Genomic DNA, 25,989 nt, shown 5'->3' with positions numbered 1-25,989 from the left:
AAGAAAAAATATCCAACTGATAACCGCTGCTTGAGCGAGCTTGCGCACATGGCAGAAATTTTCCTACAATTCTCTCCGCGTCATTAGCTGTGCCCCCGTGTGACGTATTTCCTTCAACAAAATCAATGCAGGGCCATCAGCCCCCCCCCCAGCGCCCTGTTCAGGCGCTGGGCGACGCGCGAACGTACATTGTACATATGAAGGGACGCTCCCGAGTTGCACATTTTGCTTGCCACTTACTAGCGACAACCTGTTGTACGTTCACGGCGTTCGAGAGGACGATCCTTGAATAACAAATGGAGCTGTTCGTGACCGTACGAGAAAAAACCGCCCCAACCCAGCCAAGGCGATTGGCAGTGGTCTAAAATTGTGCCAGAAACTGAAGGGGTAGAGTGGAACGTGGGATGGGGGACGGGGCATCGTAGGGGTGACTTGCCTAGCCACGAAAAGGGGCTGTCCATAAAGTACGTACGCACGAAATGCCGACTTTTCAGACCCCTCCCCTTTTACGCATGGCGTACGCAGTGGCTCCAACCCTCTCCCCCTCTGTACGCATATGCAGTCCACACATCTTTTAACATCCCAGGGTACCTTGCGTTAGCATCATTTAATGTCACAGACTTGTACATTGTATATCTACCGTACTACTGTTATTTGCACGTAGCTTCCAAATTTCAAAACAAATAACAGGTTTTTATATCGGTATTTCTTTATTAACGGCCCTGGAAAATATTTACTTGGCAGCTTAAAAAAACAGGTTGCTGAATAAAACAAATTAATCCCAGTGCCCCTTTCCCTCTTATGCACGTGGTTACTTTGCACCTTACGTTTAAATAAAACAAGGAATTATAATACTGTTTTGCACCTGATTCTGGTATTTTTTGTATGAAAGAAATGTATCAATATGATGGAAATTCACGATAAAGGCAAATTTCCGGTTTGCGTACGGTATGCACTGGCTTGACCATCCTCTGTAGGCCGCTATATACGCATGGTATTCGCAAGTGTACCAAGCCCTTTATACATAATACTTTATGGACAGCCCCAAATTCAAAAGACGGGGGGGGGGGCAAAACCCGATTTGCCTGTCCTCCAATTCTCCGGTCTTTGAAGAATTCGCAGTTGGAAGCTGTGGAGAGGATTGCTATGCATGTATTTCTATGAAATTTGAATGGAAATCAAAAAGGCTTAAATTTCGTAGTGGACTGGGAGCAGTGAGATGTCTACTGATTTCATTGTGACCTCTTTACCCCATTACGGGCTGATCATCCGTGGACAAAACACTCTCCCCAAAGTCACTGGATTACCTGCTAAAATTGAAAAGCAATTAAACGACTGTTAAAATAATTTACTTTGCTGTGCTTCCTAAGGACTCTGATCAGTTTGTGATAATTATGGGAAGTTTATTTACTGGCTTAGATTAATACCGCCCTCTATGGACGTTTCATCTATATTTATTGAAGTATGAAACCTTGACGTAAGATTAGGCGAGGGCCAAACGTAAACGTGAATTCACAGACTGGTCCCATGTGTGTGACCACTGCGTGTATTATTTACATTTACTTCCCGAAAGTTTACCCTGGGCCTTGGAGTTACCGTGAGTATTTTGCAGTTGATCGTTAAATCATGAGTAAATCGTGCAGATGTCAGTTTCAGTTAAGCGATTAATGTGGGGATGATTAGCATAGGCTCAACTCCTGTCCAGTAGACTAGATGAATGTCAGACAGCTGCGTGTATACCCAGCGTGTATAGAACTCTGGAGTCCGACGTCCGCTCCTCTTTCTCGTGGGAGAGGATTGGAGCGGACGTCGGACCCCACAGTTCTGGGGGTCGGCGTGTAGGCGGGCCCAGGTGGCCATGCATGCTGGCGGTCTGGGTCAGACATGGCCACCAGATCATAATCAGCTGTGAAAGATGTTTGTTTTGGCCAAATAAGCCATTTGCGAGTTAAATTTGAATAAAATCCGGTAGGGCCTACACCGAGTTCTTGAAATTTACGTGAACATAACAACTTGAATTCTCAAACCACTGTTGCCATACCTCGTGATTCAGGGCAAGCTTTTGCTTAGTTACATAAGAGATGCCTTGCAACAATACACTCTTCTCAATGGATAAGAGTGGCACAAAGGAACCAGTCCATTCCAGAGATGGTAGTTGCTATGCAAAAGCTTGCCTCGAATCACGAGGTATAGCAACAGTGTTTTTAGTCCGGGGAATTCAAATTCTTACATTTCTGTGCAATCAGATAACACAGTGTACCAGATTTTATTCAAATTTAACTCGTAAGTGGCTTATTGGGATTCTGCCAATGTCATGTGACAGATGTCTATCGAGGAAGAGCTCCGCATCCGGCAATCACAATATTTGAATTTACAAACGCCAGCATGGTTGTAAAAATTTGACAGAAAAAGACTTTTCTTTTAATAGACATGTCAGGGTCGGACGTTTTAGTTTAGCAAGTCAAGTTCTTGTCAAGCTTGACTTGTCTAAAGTTGCTTCATGGTCTCCATGCCTGTCTTCAAGATGAGATGGATTAAAAAAACCAAATTTTGGTGCTGGTGAAGCTGTGCCATATTGTATGATACAGAACTCTTCTTCCCTTTTGGGAGGGGAGGTTTTTCAGATGGAAGTTCAAACCCTTTCTGTTTCTTGTCCCAGCCTACTTTGTTTTTCCCCCACCTGGTTGTGTTCAGGCATTCTGTGTGTAACAGTATTTATCTGCATATATACATGTATACATACATGTACATGTACATGTATGTATGTTGAATCCCTGTTGGATGGGACGATACCAGTTGTTCATTTAAATACAAAAGTATTATCAAAAGTGTCATGAAACTTATGGGAAAATAGGACCTTCGTTTGAATAAAGCCTCCTCTATTTGTGAGGAAAAAAGGACAAAGAACTGTATTCCTTGTCTACAGTATGTGGCCTTATAATTCCATGCTCTAGACACTGCAGAGGCAAGCTTGAGATCTCACTTGATATCCAGTAGTTGTCTTCACCCTTTTGTAAAAGTTGGTGGGAATGTTGAGGGCAACTGATCAATTGGCGTGATTGTGCGATTGCAGTGAGCCATCAGTCAATCCATTATAACTTTTCTTCCTTTTTTGATACTGTCTTCTACAACCACGAATAAGAAACAACATGTAGTTGTCTTAGGTGAAAGTTTTGACTGCAAGGTTGACTGATCAAACACAACTTGACCAGTCATGCAGATTGAGCAGTTGTGCCCAACAGAAATACATGTATTTGAAGAGACATTTGAAACTTTTTGTGTTGGTAACACACCTGAATATTCACAGTTACAAGATAATCCGTGAATTCATTCTGATTACTTCAGCACTTTCAATGGCTGAATTGGATATTTGTGCATGTGTTTAATTGAACTCTCCAATTTGTAAGTGTGACATCAATTCAAACCACACCCACTGCACATGGAGCTTCATGGAACCAAGGATGGGACTTTATGTTTGATTTGAAAAATGTTCAGAAAACTTTCCCATACCCTTTAAATGTTTAGTCAACATTTCACAGAGGCCGTCGTTTACCTCGGATTTTTCATCATGCATCAACAGTGTACATGGTCCAACCAATTTAAATGTAGATTGATGTTGGGATATTTGAAACAAGCAGTGTTTATTGTTTCAGAGTCCACCTTTTTTCTCGAAACACACATGGATGCTGAAAGGGAAAAGTGTTCCGAAAATCAGATTACATTACACGCATCATTTACAGTAAAAATGAATGCCAGATTGTGTCAATGAAATCGTCAAACCTCTAGAAGGGGACAGTTGCATTTAAATGTTTGGGAAAATCTTTAAACGGATTTGGAACCTTTTTCGTTTAAATGAGTAAACGTCCCATAGATGGACCCATGGAACCGGAAGGTTATGTGCAACTTGAGTGCTCCTTCAGTGGAAGCTTGCAGTCAGTGGTGCGTGCCTGTGTATGACAAAGACACTTATGAACCAGATAGCTTGACGTTTGTGTGAAGGTTTCACTGTTAATTTTTTACTGTTTCCATGTACATCCTATTTTAATACTTCGTTTGATAAAACATGAAATTTTGATCAGATTTTTTTGGGGGGGCATACTTGTTTCCGTACAGCTGCTATGATGTGTCTCGTTGAATCCTTCTGAGAAGTGAAGGACCACATTCCTATGACAACTCACCATGACGTCTCTCATCGCTCGTTCTCAAGAGTACCTGAGTTTTAGAAGTACTGTTTCATTGAGAAAAGTAAGTTGAAGATTATAGCTGAAAGTCGTGGCTGGGGCTGTTGGGAACACACAGGTCTATAGACAATAGCCGCAGCCACTTTCTGAGGATGGTGTAGCCTTACCATAGTTACCTGACACGGACATTAATGCCCCTTCAAAGTTAAACTGTTAAAGAATGAATCTCCAGAACTCTCTTTTTCTAATTCACAATCAGATTTTTTGCCTACTAGTGGCTAGCAGGCCGTCAGTAAAAAACACAATAGTGATAAAACTCACAAAGCTGAACAACTGACAAAGCTGTGTTTGCACAGCCCCCAGTGTGGAGTGGTTAAGCCCCTCACATTTTCAGAGATATTTTGGATACGATCGGTCAATCAGCATGTGCGACGGTACGACAGTGCTGTGTCGTTAGTCTAACCTGTGTGATCTCTGAAATCTCTAACTTCACGTCCCATTTTGAAACAGTATTCCACTATGCGAATTGGATAGAAAAGGCAATTAATTACTGGCAAATCTTGCAATATTATTGACCAGTTTACCAAGATTAGACAGATTGATCGTGCCCAATGTACATGTACATGTATGTGCAGATGGTGTTTTGAAGCTGAGATCTGTACTTCAGCCATGCACCCATCTATGGCAAATAGCTGCATTTTATGATGCTTAACCCTTACAACAAGGATAACATGAGTGGAGACCAGTTCTCAACTAGTTGTTGCTTTGAATGGTATTGTTGCAGCTTTGTTGTAGCAATGCTGCTCGGTTCTGCTATATCCTCATCAACTATTCCCAAGGCTTTGCATAGATTGAGCCCATCAACCATCATTTGTCATAGACTCGTGCACAGTTGAGTTACAGAACTGAGCTTCATACATGTACGTCTGGTCACATACATGCCACCCCTTTTATCTTTACCACGGTCAGGTGGCAGTTGATGATGATGACAGTAAGTACTGGACAGTGTATGACGTGGGGCCCCGTTGCGTCAAATGCCCTGTCATCTTCTTTCCTCCCGTCAGTGGAACGGCAGACATCTTCTTCAGACAGATGCTTGGTCTATCCGCCAAAGGCTACCGAACTATCTCAGTAAGCTAGGAAACAAAAATAGGAATTTATTTGTACCTTTAGTAGAGCAATACAAAGCCACAAACAGCTGCAAATGCTTTGTGTTGGTTTGCTTATTAATAACAGCCTTTAATAGACAATAAATGTTTACAAATTCAGTGGTGAGAATAATTTCATAAGGCGCCAGGTGAAATAATATTCTATCGGGGGGGGGACCAAGTAGAATAGAACATTAAATGGAACGTTCGCCGGAACATTTGTAGTTTAATCTGTCAACAAATGAAATCATTCTTTCTTTTGCATGAATGCGAACATTGCTGTATCCGGTATGTATTTTCTACATATAAGTCAAGCCACAAGTCCTCAGGGATATGTGACCATGTGGCTCAGGTTTGTGGCTCCCAATCTTACGGTTGGGGGTTCAAATCTTGCAGCTGGTCTTATGGTGTGACTTTGGGCAAGTTACTTTTCCCTATGTGCCAACGGAAGTCACACGGGGTGTGGGTGTGGCACTCCCCATTTGTCAATTTTGTTGCTATTGGCGAGAATGGAGTAAGAATGTTAAATTGTAGTAAAATCTCATAACCTGAATTTGGCGACTTAGTACAGTAGCTTTCCGTTATAGCACAGCCTGATATAACGTTCTTACTGATATAACGCTCGATTCAGATTTCCCCAACTGCACGCCCATTCAATGTGTACATTTTTCTGTGGTTATAGTGCTTCCATTTATAACACTTTTCGGTATATAACGCTCACGATTTTCGGCCCCGAGAAACATATAAAGCATGTGAAATGATTCCGGTTATAGTGCTCTTCACCATGGAAAGTCATATTCTTTGAAAATCAATGCGTATGAAACCACATTGCAAAGCCGCTGCGATTGACCGGTCATCCTGGACACCTTGTACTTTAGCCATCACACAGTGCAGACACACACTGGGCCGGCCGTCCATGCAGCGCGATCGTGAGCACATCCTCACCACGGTGAGCCGCGTCCGCGTGGCTTTGCTGTGGCGACATTGTTACTTGTCGTGATTATTTTCCTACTTCTATTTATTCTCATGGTGTAGTTTTGTACACAAAAATTGAGATACTACATGTACATGTAGTATTTTGTTACCTAAAGGTTTCTTTCTACCGATAAATAAAATCAGCCGCTTAAAGTGTCTGTGTATGTTCGTGTAGCAAATCTCGTCTTTTCGGCGATTGCGATCGGCGTGACATGTCGGATCTGATTTCACTTGGGTTTTCTGATGACATATCGCTTTCTGTTGTCACATGGTTATTGGGAAAAGTCAGCGATTGGACTGTCCACGTGTGAATGGGTACGTAACAGTAGTCAGGATGTCGCGGTGGGTGTGGATGCAGGCTTGTGCCGTGATGCAGCATGCACGAGGTCCTGTGGCAGTTTTTTCTTATCGGCATCACAAAATCACTGAGATAAACAGGATACAAGGCATATACATGTACTCTAAAAATTACAGTACTTACATCTGCCAATACAAGTAAACGAAATTCACATGCATGTACATGGCACATATGTACATGTAGATACATGTATCTATACATGTACAGAGAAGGACATGTGCGTTGCACATGTTGCTCGTCCATCCAGTCAGTTATAGCGCTATGCGGTTATAATGCTCAATTCTGTTAGGTCCCCTTGAGAGCGCTATAGCAGGAATCTACTGTACCCATTTTTCCAGAGCCAGTCACAAATACATGTACAGTGTATGTACTTGTTAGGATAGATGTACTGTACATGTATTTATTGTGTTTAGCTGTTTGTGGTTGATAATACTGGATTAATTTGTTTGTTCGGACCTTCCCCCCCCCCGGAAATGAGATGTTTTCAGGAATGTTGAAATGTTATTAGCCCATTGACCAGGCATAATACTACACCATTCATCAGCACCATTCGAATAGCAGATGCTATCATTTTGGTTAGTTCTTCCATACAGTTCTGCATTATTCACCCGACCATTGTCTCTGCCAATATCTCATCACAGCTTGAATACCCTGTTCATTGGACACTGGAAGGCCTGTGTATCAGCTTCAGGAAACTGTTAGATCACATGCAGCTGGATATGGTAATATTCACATTAGTAGATGGTTGGGACTTTATAATGAAGACATTGGTATGGAACAGGGATGAAATTCTTTTTTGGGGGGGGTTTCAGTATTTTTGATTCGAAAATTCTGGGTTTTCAGAGGTTTGGTCATTTAGGATTTGCTATACTTTTGCACTGACTACAAATTATATTAAAATTCTCTTAAAAATCACAGCCGTTTGGGACAAAACTCATGCATTTTGTTGTTTTGCTCAATTTTGCTTGGATTTCTCTAAATTCTCTTCACCCCCAAATCTCAACCATGTTGGAATGTGAATATTTGGAAATGGAAAGAATTTCTTCCTGTGGAGGTTAATTTTGCATTTTTTAAACTATCAAAACACCTTAACATGCACTCACCAACAGTTATTTTAAGCAGTTTAGTTTTAAGAGTGTGACACTGAGAATTTTGAGAAAATAAACAGGATTTTTTATCTGCCGGTTTTCCCAGGTCCACATATTCGGCTCCTCGTTGGGCGGTTTTGTGGCCCAGAAGTTTGCCGAGTATTCCTACCGTAGTCCCCGGGTCATTTCTCTTATTCTGTGCAACACGTTCATCGACACGGAAGTCTTCCAGCAGACTGGTGCGGCTCCAACGTGAGTGCTTGTGTTACTCACACATGTATAGGAGGATGTTAATTGTTTGTTTGTTGTCATGTTAGGGTGTGTATTTGTCCCCCTAGAAAATTTGGCTGTAAAAAATTATAAAAAATCTACCCACCTGTCCACCATAATTTTGTTTTTGGTGTAAACGGGAAACAGCTGTTTTGGTTTTTTTTGTTGGCCTCAGCTAATGCAAGTGACATGGCAGACTGCATAGTTACAGGGAACCAAGCCTGGTGGTTTCCATTGAATTGCACATACAGTGCAACAACATCTGTCCTATGTTGAATTGAGGCACATTTCGTTGCACCAAACAGAATTTGCTCTATGGCTGTGCTCAATATTGTTTATTTAGCCGGATATCTGGGGAAAACCTGGTCAAGTAACACTTGACCCTCCCACTCTCATGGAGAACTAGAAATAGACCTGTTAAACATGACATCACACTTTGTGCACATGTACACTTTGCTATGGAAGTGAGATAGGATGTGATCGATCAAGTCCCTTATAGGAAAGCGCACTAGCTCCCTTTGCTACACTACATAGACATTTCACAAGGTGGTCAATTGATTTTGAATGAATAGACAATCTCCTCTAGAATATGGATATGACATTGACACAATAAGCCTTTTGTGAGTTCTTTAAATTCACATGAACATACATTGTAACAATTTCATTGAATTTTCCACACCTTGTGATTTGGGGCAAGTTTTTTTTAGTTGCGTAAAAGACGCCTTGCATCAATACACTGTTTTCAGTGGATAAGAAGGGCACAAAGGAACCAATTCATTCCAGAGATGGTAGCAGCTTTGCAAAAGCTGGCACTGAATCACGAAGTATAGCAACAGTGTCTTTAGTCTGGGGGACTCAAGTTGTTATGTTTATGTGCAGTCAGATAACTCAGTGTGCCAGATTTTACTCAAATTTAACTCACAAAAGGCTTTTTCAGCTCTGACCCTCAAATGTGACTCTTTATATGCTGGATATTTAGATGATTTTGTTTGTATGAATGAATGGTTCAGGGTGTCAGGGTCATTTATCTCATCAGGTTTTGGATGATTCCGGGATTCCTTCTGAAGAGGATGGTACTGAACAACTTCAGCCGTCAGCAGCACGACATGGACATTGCCAATTCAATTGACTTCATCGTGGAAAGGGTAAGACATCCCCTGAGACGTGATATTAGTTCCCTGGTCCGAGGCAACACCCTTATTTGGCCTGTCAAACTGGGTTTGCCTTTCCATGAATGTAAACATTACAGATTACATGTAGGTGGATTAGCTCCCGAATATGCATGAGATGAACTGAACAGTGGCTGGTTGTTTCTACCTTTCTAGCTGGAGTCGTTGAGCCAATCAGATCTTGCCAGTAGACTGACCATCAACTGTATGAGTTCCTATGTTGAACCCCAGAAACTGCATGCACTGGACATCACCCTTATTGATGTGAGTTGGACAAAACAGAATCGTTAATTACTTATGTGTCTTTGGGCCTTTTATAAGAATGTTTGATTCAAAATTTGTTACATGTACTGTATGTTCACTGTTTTCAACTTTTTAGGTTGAATTATTTGTTGAATTACCCGATTTACTCTTTTCCAATCTGAAGGGACCCATTTCTGTGTAGTGTCAGCATGTTTTTGTGCTTTAAAAAAAATTCTCATGAATGAACCATTTAGGGCTTTTCATTGCATATATGACTTCATCTGCCTTGTAGACTGCTGCAAAATGTGGATCATTTAGCAAGTTGTACCATAAATAGATGCAGTGTCCATGTACATAGGTGCTGCACTGTGAACTCTTATGTACATGTAATATGTGTACTAAGTCTGTGCAGAGGGTAACAGCCTCTCACAATGCTCTGTGGGAATCACATTGCAACTTCACATCATTGTGTGCCCTCAGGTGTTTGACGAATGTGCAATCTCTCAGCTAGTCCGAGAGGAGACTTACAAGTGCTACCCTGACGCCAAGCGAGCCCACCTCAAGAGTGGGGGCAACTTCCCTTACCTCAGTCGGAGTGACGAGGTCAACCTTCACATTCAGGTGAGGCTGACCTCAGCGGTTAACTGGACGCTCTTCTTGCACTGGACGCACTAACCATGTTGCTAGGCAGTGTAAATGTTTCAAGTGGTCTCAAGCCTGTGAAACCTTGACCCTGATGATGCCAAATCCAACAAGAGTCTGTGTCAGTTACACTACGAAACTTTAACCTTAACTGTCCTCCACCCTCTACCCTTTGGGGGATCAAGGCCTGTGGGGGTTATGAGTTAGTTACACAAGCTATCCAGTGATGCCCCAGTTGTGTAGACCAGCAAAACATTTTTTGATAGTACTTTCTCTTGGTGGGATCTTATCCTGTGGGTTGTTAAATTTAATGGCATCTAGAACTTTTGCTCGCAAAGATGCTGTGATTTTGTAAGATGAATTTGGCAGCTTAGCATGTAGGGTACACTGTTGTTCTGTTATGGTGCATGCTGTTCAACAAAGCTAAATGTGGGTGGTGCTCGGTTTAATATTAGGCAAAAAGTCACTTGAATCAGTATGTAAGCTGACTGGGGGATGAGTTGGTAACTGTACGGTGAATTTTCATAAGTGCACATGTAGATAAGAAATCAACTTAAGTAAATTAACTGCTTAATTTAAGAAGTTCAACACGCAAGTCCCGTTAGAAGTGTTGTATACATACATGTACATGTAATTGTAAAATCTGCTATTCCTGGCCCCATATAGAATACCGAAGAGGGACGTATTTTAAACCAGAAAGTGCAGGGCAAATGAATGGAGTACGTGCATGTGTTGGTTCACGTGCTGGTTCTCACAATAATCACAATAATGCCTTTGACATCGCAAGTGTGCGTGTGACGCATTCACTTCGGTACTCTACTGGCTTGCGTTGATTTAAAAAAAAACTCCAGTGAACAGCTTGCACTGAGAAGTTGCATGTTAAAAATTGATTCCCAGTGTGATATTGGGCACATGAATAGAAGATAGGCAAGTGCCTTGGTGACCTAGCCTTGATCTTGTTGGTGGTCTTACATTCTCTTCTCTTTTTGTTGGGAGAGGGGTAGTCCTAACCATGTATTATTGTGCTTTCACCCGATCTGACTACCCATTGCTACTTATAAGTGAGGCCTGTGCAGTAAAATAGCCTGCAAGAACTATGATGCTAATATATTTTCATATGATGCAATACAGTGGCACACTTATAAGTGAGGCTAGTCAGTGTCTTGAAAATTTGGATGCAGAAGGCTCGAACAAGCCTCACTTATAAATGTGCCTACTGTATTGCATCATACGATAATATATTAGCATCACAGTTAGAGCTTGGCTATTTTTCTGCACAGGCCTCACTTATAAGTAGCGGTGGGTAGTCGGATCGGGTGGTGCTTTACATTTTGGATGAGTTTGCAGGGTCGGGGAAGGAAGATCTTGGGTACTGTCATTCTACATCAAATTTTGAGAGTTGTGGCTGGTTCCTACTACAGGGAAATGTGAAAGGAAAGCAAATTTGACGTCAAAAAAGATTTGCAGCAAAATTCACTCAAGTTGAAATGTGTTTCACTTTTACAAATTTGCAGCGCAAATATTTGATCTGGGATATCACAAATTTGGGTTTGTGTTCGCTTTTGCTTGAAGTACAAACCAGCCTTTAAAGTGCAAGGAATAAGGCATCGGTTCTCTTTCCAGTGGTACATTTTTTTAGGATTAGAGGAAGGTCCCTGGCAGTGATGTAGTGCGAGTGCCAATCACTGTTCCAACCGAGCTACAGCTCGGAAGCAAAGTCCATTATGTTCATATGTAGGAGCATGTAAATTTTTTGCAACTCTGTGACTTAGCCAATAAGACTTTTAGAGACTGTGATGCCATTCTGAGCAGAAATCTGCTTGGGGCTTTTGAATGACTGATTCGTGTTAGCTGACCGTACAATGTCATAATTATCGGCTAACCGTGTTTAATGAGGTATCAGCCTCTGCTGAAAGTGCCTGTGGGTGATTCAGACCAGGAATTGTGTATTTCAGCGATTTGGAAAATTTGGATCTACCATTGCATGGCAAATACACTCACGCAAATCGGAACCAACATGGACTCCAGCCCAGCTGCACGCACCTAGGACTAACCAGTTTACATGAAATGAATGGGATGGCATGGACCGTATGTCACCGCACAATGCCATGCTTTCCTTGTGTTAACAAGTCATCAGGTTGGCCAACAAAGGCCTGTAATACATGATAGCTGATTGGTAAAAATCCTGAGGGTCATGATTAATCACCCCATATGCGAAGATTTCATAGATGCTTGTATGCAAGTATCTTATTCCATCGACCAATAAAAGGCCGAGGGAATTAGGATTAACTGAATTGATCAAATTTGATTTGCAGATTCATCTGTTGAAGTACGTTCAGTCCCGCTACGACGCCCGGTCCCCACAGGAGGAGATAACCATCTCTAGCGTCACCAAGGAGACAGGAAGCAATGGCGACAGTCGCAAGGATGTGGAAGATAATGGAGAGAGTGCTGAGGAGGTAGGGGGCCATGGAGACAGTACCAGGGAAGCCACAGACCCGTTCGGCCTGAAGCCAGAAGTCTCATCCACAGAAAAATACTCAAGCGATAATAAGGAGGAAGGCCTTTGAATTAGTACACATTTCTGTCCCTGCTCATAAGCAGTGTCCCCCCATACACACATGCATTCCATATTGGCCTGGGGCTATCAGACCATGACACTGGTACCGGTGAGATCCAACTGGTGGGGGTGTAAGGTCATGCATTACAAGGGTCTTTGCTGTATGAAAGCTTGTCGTGGTGGTATATGAGAAAGTCCGTGACTAGTGTCCTGAAACTTTAAGCCACTGGCTAATATAATAGGAGGAAGTCTGGTTTTGCGATTGGAAAGCAATACGTGTACATGAGCCTGAATTAACAGTTGTATATGTAAAGTGTAAATAACAATTTCAACATGTATAATTAACATTTAATTACTTTGTCAATGCACCTTTGAAAAATGAAATACTTTAATATTGAGCATTGTGTGCAAGTCCTATTTACACATTGCGGCAAATCTTTTTAGCCCCATTTTCTTTTATTAATAATGTACGTTTGCATTATTTTGACATGCTGTTTAATTAGAGTTTAATTATTACAAACTCTTTATCTTATTTGCATCTGGAAAAGCAGATCCTAACTATGGGACCAAGTACTCCTAACCGACAGTAAGAATTACCAGGAATCTCCAAAATAGTGAAAAGAAAGGTTTCAAACATTTTAATATGAAAACTGAGGACATCTGCATTTTCTTATTTGTTGATAATTTTGTTCTTCCACTCAGCATCAAAGACATAGACATACGTACGGACAGCAGTACTTCTATGACCTCTCCTGATGTCCAGAGGTTAATGGTTTTTTGGAAAGACAAAATTAAATGCATTTTGAAGTTGCCCCTTCTCTTTTTAGAATGTTTTTGCTATGAATATGGAATGGGTTGCTATTATGGTTACCTAGGGTTTACTTCCATCCACCCCAGGCAGAAGTGCCCCCTCTTCGTTTGAAAAGAGCCGCATTGATCAGGAGTGATTAGTTTGTTGGTAGTGATGCCACCGTAATGCGTGCATTTCCAAGATGTTTATGAACCAGTAAAGTTCAGTGCAGACCAAAGGAGCCTCTGTTGCTAAGAAAATAGCACCCTCTCTTGGTCCAGCTCAAGGCCAATAGGGTACCAGTTCCCATACTATGCGTAAATGCAGATCTGTACAAGTGGCCAATAGTGCATTTCCTTTAACATTTCCTTTAACAGTTAAGCTCAACTGGCCTTATTCACATGACCACCATGTTGAATTGAAAGCGAGGATAGTTTTTACTTTGGGAACCTGAAAATGAAAGCAATGAAATAAAAAGTCATCACAAATCAGTGTCATTTTTGCTGAGGAATAATTTAAAATTTGTTATTAATTATTTCTAAATGTTTTAATCACATTTAAAACAAAAAACAAAGTGAGGCATGGAACCCAAAATAGTCTGGCACCACCCCATTTAATAGATTGCATTGAATTAGATTCTGGGAACATGTCAAAAAATGCCGGGCTTCCCTATAAATAGAGTCTGTATTGATAGCCACTGTGTGTTCATTACAAATCAAGACTGGATGGCAGACCTTCGCCTGTATAAAGTGAAAAAGTTGTATTTTTCCCTCTGCCATTTCCTGGCAATTTCTTAAATTTTCCTTATTGCTTTGAATTGGAGGACGTGTCACCCCGGCAATCTGGCTATCTGTATACACAGGCACAGCTGATGGGTTAAAATGTCAAGCATGCCTCAACTCACGGCTTCCCAATTTGTTTTCTACACACACACAAATGTATTGTGCTGTGCATGGCTTGTGTTCTGGTGGCAAACAGCACTTTGTGAGTGCCCCAAAATACTGAAAAATATCAGGTCGTGGCTCGAAGTAGGCAAATTCTGGTCAGATGACTGGTGCAAATCAGCATTTGTGGCATTTTGCTGTATATGTGTATCAAACTTTAAATGATATATTTTGTCAATATTTGCAGCCAAAACTATTACCCTCTAGGAAGTGGTTATCACCTTCAAAGTTAAAGTGAAGAGCATTCTATCAAGGGTGAATGATTTAAGAAAAAAAAATCCTCTGATGCATTTGGTGGGAAGGCTTTTTAGGTACCCCTCCACCATCGTTATCTAAGTATATGAATTACTTGGAAAAATGCAACTTCTTAATGAATGACGTTATATAAGGGATATATTCTTCCTGCAGCAAATTTCTAAGTAACAGCCCGGATTTGCTGTAAAACAAGGAACCTGTTTAAATGTATTGTAATGTGCTTAGTAACTAACAGTGCATGCGAGGCAGTGTCACAAAAACAAAAACTTGCTGCTTATAGGCTGTAAACTGTATATTCAGAGCAAAGGTATACTTTCAATATTGTTTTAAAAATCCAATTTTGTATAAATGCTTTTACGTCAGTGCATCACATGCACAGCCTGTGTCTTAAGTACAGTTATTGTTGTGAAGGATAATGCATATATTAATTTCTATTAGTTACATGTGGGTTTCCAAGCAGCTGTTCATAATGGGGATATCCAATATGTGTGCTCATGATTGTGGCTGTGTAGTCATTGTTTAAACCATCTTCTTGATGGCCGTGTCCACAAAGTGTACACTGTTTATCAGTGAATTGTAATCACTACACTTCATACATATTCATGATCGAGAGCAGAACTCCCACTGGTTCATTTATTATCACATGTCAGTCACTAATGCTGTTCACCAGGCGCGCACCCAAGGATCTGCACACAAGTGTTTTTACACTACCTTTAACTTGTTAGGATTAGTTTACAATGCATGCGCTTCATGAAGCTACATGTACACGTGCATGCATTGCCCTAGCTACCACTTACACAGGAAAAAGTGGCAGCTTACATTCATGTTGATTAGTGCTTTAAATGATGCTTGAAAATGTAATAGTGATTGAATGTGTATCAGGTATGGTAAAATTAACAGAATGTGGTTTATTTTGGGTGGACAGTTGATGATGTCAACTCCATGAGGTATAAGAACTCAACAGACTGGCTCCCTTGGCTGTGCCTCAGGGGTTACTTTGTCAACTTACAATACCTTGGGGAGCTAGCATCGACTGTCCACCCTCAAACCATGTGATATTTCTACACTGTTCCACATGAACACAGTTTGTACTCTTTATTATGATATTCAGTATTTCAATTTTATACAGGATTACAAATGTAACTCAGTGATTGTAATGAAAAAAGAGGAACTGATTATTTTGATAAACATATCGTAGTTCTGTCAGAATTTGTTCTGTTTTGCTGCAGAAAAAAATCAAAGTTTGCTCACAGATTACTTCGGTCTGCAAACAGCAGAATGTCACCCAGTGGTGCCCCCAATCCAGAAAGACTAAACTTCAGTTCCTTATCGTATTTATGCAGCAAAAATGACTGCCAACTGTCATACATGTGTCAAATTGACTTTTCGGTTCCTTCATGAGCATCATAAAGACCAATGGCATCAGCCTATCAGCTTAAACAAATACTACAATGTTGAAATACAAGATAGTAATTAACAAATACACTTCAGTAGAACTATGTAACACATCATTTCCAGCTTGTCCTTTTCCAAGTATGCATACAGAGTAACTCCAAGTGAACCAGGACCTGGGCATTACATGCACATGATACATACCCATGTAACTCAAGTTGTAACCAGTGCGTATGGTGTGCTACAGTGATGTAACATTGTTGCAGTGCTGTTGATATAGACATGGCATGGCATATTGTAAGGGGAAAATATTGAGGTAGTGAATATACTTTACTTGAATGGGTATTTGAATTTAGAGTATGGCTGGTCTAGCATTCCTGTATCAGCAAAGTGTTACCATGGTGAGACAGTGGAGAAAACATAAGGGAGTGTATTGAAATTGCCTTGAAAGCCAAAGCCACACACGCAGAAATAGCAAAATTTGTTCCATGTGAAACTGAAGCTTTGGTCATTTTTTAAACTTGTCCGTTCTTGGTTCAAAGACCTTCATGGATTAAGAAAAAAAATGTAGTCTTTGCCAAAAATTACTAAGGCCTATGCTCTTTGCAAACCGTTAAACTTGATAGATTTCATACAATTGATTTTGCACCAGGCGGCTTGCATTTCTCCACACAGTATCAATTCACTTGATTCTTGAGTTGACAGACGACAGAATTGGGCCATCCACAGACATACATGTATAAACACACAGACCACCCGTGTCGCGCATACAACCATGATTTTGAAAAGCATGGGCAAGCAGTGGGCAAAATGATGGATGGCAGTACGTTCAGTGCAAATTGCACGACGCACTGGAAATGCATGTATTTATTTACATGTGCTCTCAAAATATGTTCCTGTTTTTACTTGTTGTACTGCTATCTCTTCTTTTCAAATGTTGCAGCCGCACTGTTTTGAAAATGCATGGGCAAGATTAAGTAAATAGATAATTTTTTTCACAATCAAAAAATGGCTTCATAGAATTTTATGGCTGGACTTCTTCAACTGTGTAAATTCCCTATACCAAGGGGTGGATTTGCCCAACACTTTTTGATTTAGTCGGGTGCCATCTCCGCTACGGTACCCCGCTGTTGTTTTGAATAGGAGCTGTCCATCTATGAGTTTATACGTCTGTTGGGCAATCTTCCTGTAAATTGCACCCTCTGTTGACCAAAGATTTCGAAATGCTACACCCTGGATATACACCATGTACATGTATCTGCAAGGGTAGCAAATACCAGGTCGTACATATAGCGTCTTGAATAAAGACTACCAAGGCCATTTGGTTCAGTATGAATCACGTGTTTATCACATAAACATCAAACCGTGGAGTGCTTGATGACCGTCACAACTCAGTCAGATGAACAATAGTAAACGGTCCAAAAATTCCTGAGTACTGCCTGTAGCTTAGCTGGACAAGTGGGGCCATTAATATCAGCAATATTTGTGTTTTCTTTGCAATTTACTACAACTTATCACAGTGATCAGGAAATAGAAAAAAATCTGATATTACATTTACTTTTGCCATCGTGAATAATTTGGTGCTATACAAATGCTGCAGCTGATGTCCATAACAGTAGACACATTGCCAATTTTGAATATACATGTACCAGCATTGGTTTGAATGAGCAGTTGTGTACAATTCACTCCAGAAGGCGCTGTTATTTGACGTAAAGGCTAGATTGCATTCTCAGTGCGTCAGCAAGCGTCTCCCTTTCAGTAAGCGCCGCCAGATCACTCGGATGCCAGAGTTGCTGCGCATCCTCTTGTGGAAGCCGTGTTTGCGCTTGCGCTTGACGTTGCTGGGCTGGTACTCCATGCCGCGCGCCTTGAAGCAGCAGGGGACCAGCGACGGGGTTCGGTGGTGCTGTAGCAGCAGCTGCCGTTGTCGGAGTGCTGGGTTACAGGGCGCCAGCCACCAGTGGGAGGCAGCGGCATTGCAGGGCCCCGTAGTCAGCGTTCTGTGTGGCAACGATGCTGAAGGAAATTGGGCAGTTTTTAAACACTTGAAGGCTCTGTCCAAAGAAACGATAAAGATAGTTGTTAATAATTAAATGAAGCTGACACAGTACATGTAAGTTCGATTTTCAAATTGGCTGCAAAGGGAGACAAAAGAAATCATCTTTTCTTGCACACACTAATATCACATTGTAAAATGAGGCTCTCAAAATCCACATTCTTTTCCAAGTGATATTTACTAAGCCAACAGACTTAAACTAACAGGAAACTAATCAAATGATAGCAGTGAGGGCAAAAATAATATGAAAAATTCTGTGACAAACAAGATCACTGTTTCACTATGAACAAAAAACTCCATTGCTACCAAGAAATAATAGACTGGTTGATTGGCCTATTCTGATCTTTTCTGGAGCTGCATCCTCAAGGCCAAAATGTGGAGGCTGAGGGCTTTTAAGTTTTTTTTTTTCAAGATGGTCGCTAAATATTAAAATTCTAAATGATCACCTACTTTTTAGCTCAGAATATTTCAGTTCAGACTATTCAGAAATGACTGTTAGCTTTTTATTAACAATCTTGCTAGTTAGTAGAGTAAATGATTCATGTTAACAGTTGTCTCTGTGTTTCTGTTATAGTGTCCAGATAATACCCATGAAATATTATAGCTTTCTGAGGGTCAGAAAAATTAAAACAAAGGACACAGCTTCAGAGAAGGATGCATGTAAAGATAATTAACTGATTTGTTTTATGCGGCCTTATTTTAATTTTTATCATGCCAAAAGTCCACATTTCTCCTTTTAAAATATTTGTTAACCATGTTGAAGTGAAATTGCAATCAAACAGAAATGCAGATTGCATCACAATACAACAAAATGCACGGACTGTCGGGAGAACACTCAAGTATGCATTTTGAAATGAGAAGTGATTGGCCATTTTGAATGTAAAGGCAATCAGCAGTCATCTTAGGGAAAATATATAAATATTGACTGCTTCGAGTGGTACAGTTAAACTAGCCTTCTGAGGTGATCCATGGAGAATTCTATTTTCCCAAGACAAATCACGACATAAAGCAGTCAATATTTGTTCTCTAACACCTCTCCAGCAGATTTCCAGCTTGATTTAAGCAATAACTGATGAATTTGATGTAAACTGCTTATAAAAATACATCTAGTTGCATAGGAAATTGGTTGAAAAAAGTACCAGCACTTTCCCAAACTGCCTCTTCACAAAATGTTTAAACTCGGCTCTGTAGCGTAAGCACTTCGGAATGCTCGTGACGCGCAACGCTCATCAATAATACATTTGCCCACAACGCTGGTGGTCATGCCTACATGTATACAAGTAGTATGCAAGAAGAATGCTATGGGCACAGTACTTTGGTAGCCACAGGTAGAGTTCTATTGGCTGTACAATAGCAAATGCCATATGACAGGCTCTTGGCCCATCAAGATACAGAATCTGTGGGTGAGGTAATGGCAAATACAATGTACATGTACCCCATAGAAGCCGTCCGACTCCTCTGTTTGAAAATTCCAGATGGTCAACTGGGTTTTCCTTCAAGTGGCCTTATTTCACATGAACACTGACAAATCTCATGTTCCTCCCCCCCCCCGAAGGGGTACGTTTCATGTCTGAAATGAAATGAAGACGCACTTTAACTTACCTCTGAATTGTTCTTATGCCAGCATCTAACCCACAAGGACCTACAGCAGTGGTTGGTATCAGCAGTCGATTCACTACCGCCCTGGTGGCTGCTAGGAATGATGCTGACATGCTCAATACTCAGAGATTTTGTATGTGCTGAAGAGAACAAACAAAAAACAAACTAGTGTAGCAACTTGGAAATACATGTACATGACCTTCTTGAATTTCATGAATTTCTCGGAAACTGGCAACAGGCTTTGGAAGGTCAAAAGGTAAGAACATGACACACAATGAGTCTTGCTCATCAAGTCATAGAGACAAGAACACTGTACATGTACAGTATAAAACAGATATTTTTCAAATAACAAATTTTTGAAAAAAATCATCATTCATTGTCTTTCATAACAGAAACCAGCTACTTTAGGCTGAAAATGAATGTGATTGGTCAATGCGGGAAGAATGAGTTTCATATCTTGATTCTGACTGGCCAGTACTAGGCTTTTAATATTCCTTATCATAGTCCAAGACAAAATCTGATGTTCAAGGAAGCAATTTCCCCAATTTTCTTTCTCCTGTGAACTTAACAATTTGAGGTTTGTCATGTTTGTAAAAAGTGTAGCGTGAACTAGTGGGGTCTTATCCTCCTAAACAGCAATACCAAAAAGGGGACACAACTCATAGGATTTACGACGACAAAACTTCTTTAATTCGCTCGAAATCTGGCTTACAGCTTTCTGCACTGCAGTCAGAACCACAACTACCCGTTCCAACTCTTCTCCAAACAGAATGTATAACAATGTTAAACAATTCCCGCCCAGGAACTTTGCCAAACCTTCCTGCGCCCACCAAAACCCCAAGCATCCCGAAAACAGACACAAATTCCGGTGCGCCCAAAATGTTATACAATTATACAACAAGCAGGTCTGGGCACTCCACCGGAGGCTCTCCAGATCCACCGGCGCCTGAGGCTATTCTAGTGGTAAAAAAGCTATATTAACGGTCCGTTACAATCTTTATTTCAAATCTACAATGCAACAATGTGTGAAAAGAGCACAGTTTAAATCATGTGAATTTACATGTAATAAAATGGAAACAGCTTCTGTCTTGCACTGTGCAGCTCCACTTTTTCCATAGGGTTGTTCAAATGCCTTGTCATGCAAACCCACAATGCATTGCAAATGTCGAAAAGGTTTATTACTACTCTAACACTGTTTAATTAATAATAATAATATGAGTATTTATGGAGTGCCTGTAACATGGATCAAAGTGCTATACATTATTACCCCTGCTCACTGGGCCCATGATAAATTCCAAATACCATCTGAGCTCCCTGGGGAACACACAGCTTGATGTTGCCATTTTCGGCACAAAGCAGCTAAATCAACCACAATAACCATCTCTGTAATCTCTATGATTTACGATCCTTACATGCCTAAAGACTTGTTGGTGATTGTGTATTTAAGGACCCCCATTTTTTTGTCATTTCAATCTTGCAAAACTGGTCATCCCGCCCCCCCGCCCAACAGTTGATCAAAATTTACATCAATCCCACACCCCAGGTCTAAACTGTTTTTAAACCTTTTTCTGTACACTTTAGTGACCATGATGCCTCCATTCTACCAGGGCAACGCAGTTTCCAACGGTCAAAACAGCTTCGACTAAAGTCTTATCGACAGACTTCTTTGCTTGTAAACCAAAGTAGGCAAGTCAATGCATCATACCCTGCACTTTTCTCAAATCGAAATAAAATACTCAACACCATGCCCTGCCTAGAGATTACTGTGCACCTGATTTCACTGTTCTCTTCAGTCAGCTACGACTCCTTGCAACCCAGGGCATGGGGTTCTTGGAGTCAAACAAGGCCTGAAATGTAGGTGGCAGTTTGTTTTTTGTCCCTTTTGCACTCCCTCATTTCTAGGGATGTGCATTCTGAGTAGTCGCCGAATGTCAATCAGTTACTAAATCAACAATGTCGAACTTCAAACGAGGAATACCATAGGCCTAAGCATAAGGGCCTACATGTACCTATCTTCACACCGGTCATGCATGGAATGGACATGACAGACCAATGGATGGGGTCTCCAACAGACCTGAATCAAGTCGGACTTACATTGCTCTTTCCCAGTCAGTCATCCCTTCAGCCGGTACGCACTATACAGAGTATTCGTGCTTGGCCCGGCAGCTCTCATAACCCTTATCAGGCGCCCTCATTTGATAACCTTTATCGCACAATGTGTGTCATAAGTCACCAGTCAGTAAGTCCGACTTGACAGATAAGCCAATCGGAGCCCGTCAGTGATATGTAGTTATTCGTACATGTAATTGCATATGAATGACATACTCTTGCATAATGTACACAGAATGTCCACCAATCAAAGTAGTCAGACTTGTTCATATAATGCAGGTACCTGGTATGAACAACATAAAAACAAGTCCGGCAATGTCATTGGCTGCTACCAGTTGGTGGATGAGCCCATTCACTGTGTAGGCCTACAAATGGTTGGCAGAATCCTCAAGTCAGGATTTCTGAACTGAACTCATGGTAAAATTAAGTGGACACAAGAGGAGGCGAAGCAAGTAACAGTGCATGGTTTTGATCACAAACGCATAGACCGCCAGGTCCTATTCAAAATTGCAGGGGTTTTCATGATCTGCGACTAAAATCAAAACTAAAATCAAAACTACATGTATACATGTGCAAATTCAACCCTTGATCATGTTGGTATAGGGAATTTAGACACAGTTGAAGAATTCCAGCCATAAAAATCTATGAAGCCATTTTTCGATTGAAGAAAAATCGACTTTTTTCTTAATCTGTCCTGTAGAGATTCAAAACAATGCGGTTGTAACATTTGAAAAGAAGAGATAGCAGTACTGAAGAGCAGAACGTGTTTTGGAAGCACATGTGAACAAATACTAGGCAATGTACATGTACATGTAAGTGTGTTGTGCGTAATGTGTGCTGGAAACGCTGCCATCCACCATTTCGCCTATTGTGTTTGCCAGTGCTTTTCAAAATCACGGTTAGTACGCGCAAGACTGGCAGTCTATGCATTTTCATTCATTCATTCATTTATTTTCCACATAATTGGTTATACATACAGACAGATTAAGGCTACATAAATGTGGACGGAGTCCCTTAAAAGCAAAGCTTGTCGGGAAGGGAACTCCGAGTACATACAAGTAGTTGAACATACGAATTGAATCACATATCACAATAATACACAACAGATTAACAATGGACTACACAAAATGACATAAAATTAGGACTAGTAACCCTGTGAAATAAAAGAGATTAATTAAAACATTGGACTAATTTGTATTCAAGTAACCATCTAATAGCTTGGCCTTATATTTACGTTTGAATAGGGAAGGATTAGCTATGGAATACCCTGGATGACTCATTACGAAATATTCATAATCATTATGAATATTTCGTAATGAGTCATCCAGGGTATTCCATAGCTTTGGACCCTCATGCTTGACTGTTTTTTGTGTCAATGTGGTACGAGCAAAGGACTGATAAAACTGGTTGCACTGTCTAGTACTGTGATTGTGGACATCTTTGGTTTTTATAAACATGGAACAGATCTTTTTAGGTAATTTATTAGTATACTTTAATTGCTGCATGAGGGTCCCAAGTTGAAGTAAGTAAATGTCATTGACTTTAAGAGTCTTATGCATATAAAAAAGGGGATTGCTATGTTCCAAATAATGGCCAGAATTAATAATTCTCAGGGCCCTTTTTTGTAATTTAGTCAATCTGTTCATTAATCCAACACCACAGTTTCCCCAAGCTAATATCCCATATGTTAGATACGGTAAAATTAAGGTATTATACAATTTAAGTAATATGTCCTGGGGAAAAAGAGACCTAAGTTTTCCAATGACGCCAATATTTCTAGAAATAGTACTACTTATATCATGAATTTGTTTTTTCCATGATAGTTTCTCGTCAACATACAGACCTAAAAATTTAACACAATCAGATTTAATAATTTCAATATCGTCAATAAGAACAGAGGGTAGTTCAGGATACTGGTCTTTAGTAAACAATATGTAGTTTGTCTTTTTGATATTAAGTGACAATCTATTGGCTTTAAGCCAGCTCGAAATTTTGGTCATTTCACGATTAACTGTTTCATAAAGTTCATTGATATCCGAGTGACTATAAAAAAGGTTACTATCATCTGCAAACAAAATGAAAGTAAATAGATCAGAGCATTTATCAAAGTCATTTATATAAATAGAAAATAAGAGTGGTCCCAAAATAGATCCCTGTGGTACTCCATGTGATAATGTGAAGACTCTGTACCATTAATTGATACAAACTGCTTCCGATTAGAGAGATAGCTCCTGAACCATTCCAAGGCATTTCCTCTGATACCATAGTGAGCAAGTTTGGACAGAAGGATTTCATGGTTGACAGTATCAAATGCCTTGGAAAGATCCAGGAAAATACCAATTGTAGCAGAAGATGCATCTAAATTATTAGTTACATTATCAATTAACTGGATAACTGCATGTGTTGTTGAGTGATTCTCCCGGAATCCAAACTGACTATCTGACATAATATTGTTCTTATCTAGAAAGACAATTGTACGATTATAAATTATACGTTCAAGAATTTTAGAAAACGATGTAAGCACAGATATGGGTCTATAATTATTAACAGAGTTAGCATTGCCACTCTTAAAAATAGGTGTGACTCTAGCAATTTTCATAAGATCTGGAACTACACCCGTGGATATAGACAGATTCATGATAAAAGTAAGAGGTTTAGAAGTCACTTTAATCACTTCTTTAATAAGTAAATTATTGATGGAATCAAAACCTGCACTCTTTTTACTTGGGAATTTACGGACAATATCAATAATTTCTTCCTCAATAACAGGGGAAAGAAAAATAGAACTGGAATTAGGGTTCATTAAGTAGTCACTATAATTACCGTTATTGTTTGGAATTTGATCACACATATTTTTACCAATGTTGCTAAAATAATGATTAAAGTGATTTGCTATGAAATAAGGATTATTGGTGGGAGTGCTTTCAATGTCAATTGTATTAATTGGAAATTTGGAATTATTTTGAAGTATGTTATTAATTATCTTCCAAGTGTTTCTAATATTGCCCTTTTCTTTCTCAAACTGATTCATATACATGTAATATGTACGTTTAGAGTTACGAAGGGCAGTGGTTAAAACATTTTTATATTGTACGTACTTTAAACGGTTTAAATCAGTGGGATTTGAAATGAACTTATGATAGAGTTTATTTTTACAATAAATTGATTTGCATAAACTTGGAGTGACCCAGGGATTTTTTGGAGATGACTTGACTGACCGACGGGTATGATTATTTTTCAGTGGAATGTGCTTCTCAACGTAAGTATTAAATATCTCCATAAATTTATTAAAGGCTGTATTAGCATCTTGAATTGCAAAGAGGGAAGACCAATCATGTCTACTAAGTGATTGTCTAAGGTTGCCCAGATTCTCTTGAGAGTAATCACGTGACACTATTGGAACTGAATTAGAACGGTTAATCGAAAAGGGAAAGGTGGTGAATATTGGAAAATGATCTGATATATCAATAACTAGAATGCCAGATTTAGGTAGAGGTAATATATTAGAAAAAATATTATCAATTAGAGATGCAGACGTATTAGTTATTTGGGTAGGTTTTCTCACCTCAAAAAGACAGTAACTGGTTGACTGAAAAACCGGATCGCCAGTCAAGCACAAAAGTGAAAAGCACGAAGTTGTGAACCTGTGTGAGCCACTTACGTCAATGTGCCTCTGGAGGGCGCTTTTTCTTCATGACCGGTGTGGGCATGGACCACATAAAGTGTGGACCATAATAGCAAAGATTGTACAGCGCCGCGCTATACAATCTTTGATAATAGGCCGTTTTCCAATACTCAACTTCGTCTGCGTCTCAGCCGTGGTGTAGGAAACCAATCCTCGATTGTGGGCCTGAAGCGTTTAACTTTTAAGTTGAAATACTGTAATGTTAGGATTTTTTGCAACTTACCTGATGTTTTGTGAGGCAATCAGACTTACTATTGCGCTTATAACCTCAAAGTCAGGAAGTAAAAAAAAACCAGTTGAAGCCTGAAACGGAGCCCAAGTCTAGTATTAGAAACCGGCCATAGGGATGCATTCATTGATCTCCTCCTCCATTATAGAGACTGGATTACGGAAGCTGGATAATTTGTCAAAAAAGTATTACACCCCCTACTTAAAAAATATTCACCCTGGCACTATCCGGCCTCCGCACTGGATACACTGATCTCTATGAAAAATTTTATTATAGAGCTCAGTGACTGGATACTT

The 25,989-nt window shown here is 40.2% G+C and overlaps 2 protein-coding genes across 4 annotated transcripts; one reads left to right on the top strand and one right to left on the bottom strand.

Moving 5' to 3' along the window:
• Nucleotides 1–1,482: 1,482 nt before the first annotated feature.
• On the top strand, nucleotides 1,483–15,813 carry spg21 (SPG21 abhydrolase domain containing, maspardin). Its single transcript, XM_022231265.2, has 9 exons — nucleotides 1,483–1,597; nucleotides 4,114–4,245; nucleotides 5,151–5,312; nucleotides 7,304–7,384; nucleotides 7,857–8,002; nucleotides 9,057–9,165; nucleotides 9,346–9,453; nucleotides 9,913–10,053; nucleotides 12,390–15,813. The coding sequence occupies exons 2-9, from the start codon at nucleotides 4,180–4,182 to the stop codon at nucleotides 12,642–12,644; spliced, it is 1,068 nt and encodes a 355-aa protein (XP_022086957.1). The 5' UTR covers nucleotides 1,483–1,597; nucleotides 4,114–4,179; the 3' UTR covers nucleotides 12,645–15,813.
• LOC110977285 (uncharacterized) lies at nucleotides 15,223–25,977 on the bottom strand. Of its 3 annotated transcripts, none has more exons than XM_022231268.2 (3): nucleotides 25,688–25,977; nucleotides 19,674–19,810; nucleotides 15,223–18,069 (listed from the first exon to the last, which is right to left on the bottom strand). In XM_022231268.2, the coding sequence occupies exons 2-3, from the start codon at nucleotides 19,781–19,783 to the stop codon at nucleotides 17,745–17,747; spliced, it is 435 nt and encodes a 144-aa protein (XP_022086960.1). In that variant the 5' UTR covers nucleotides 19,784–19,810; nucleotides 25,688–25,977; the 3' UTR covers nucleotides 15,223–17,744. The 3 variants fall into 3 exon arrangements, with proteins under 3 accessions (XP_022086960.1, XP_022086958.1, XP_086992794.1); XM_022231266.2 differs by lacking the exon at nucleotides 25,688–25,977 and adding an exon at nucleotides 25,345–25,485; XM_087136668.1 differs by lacking the exon at nucleotides 25,688–25,977 and adding an exon at nucleotides 21,765–21,871.
• Between the last annotated feature and the right edge of the window lie 12 nt (nucleotides 25,978–25,989).

This window comes from Acanthaster planci, linkage group LG05 (genome assembly GCF_054643075.1).
Source record: "Acanthaster planci isolate LZ-2023a linkage group LG05, COTS_SCS, whole genome shotgun sequence".
NCBI classification, from domain to species: domain Eukaryota; kingdom Metazoa; phylum Echinodermata; class Asteroidea; order Valvatida; family Acanthasteridae; genus Acanthaster; species Acanthaster planci.
Note: the sequence above shows the minus strand (reverse complement) of the source record. Positions and strands in the feature narration are given on the sequence as shown.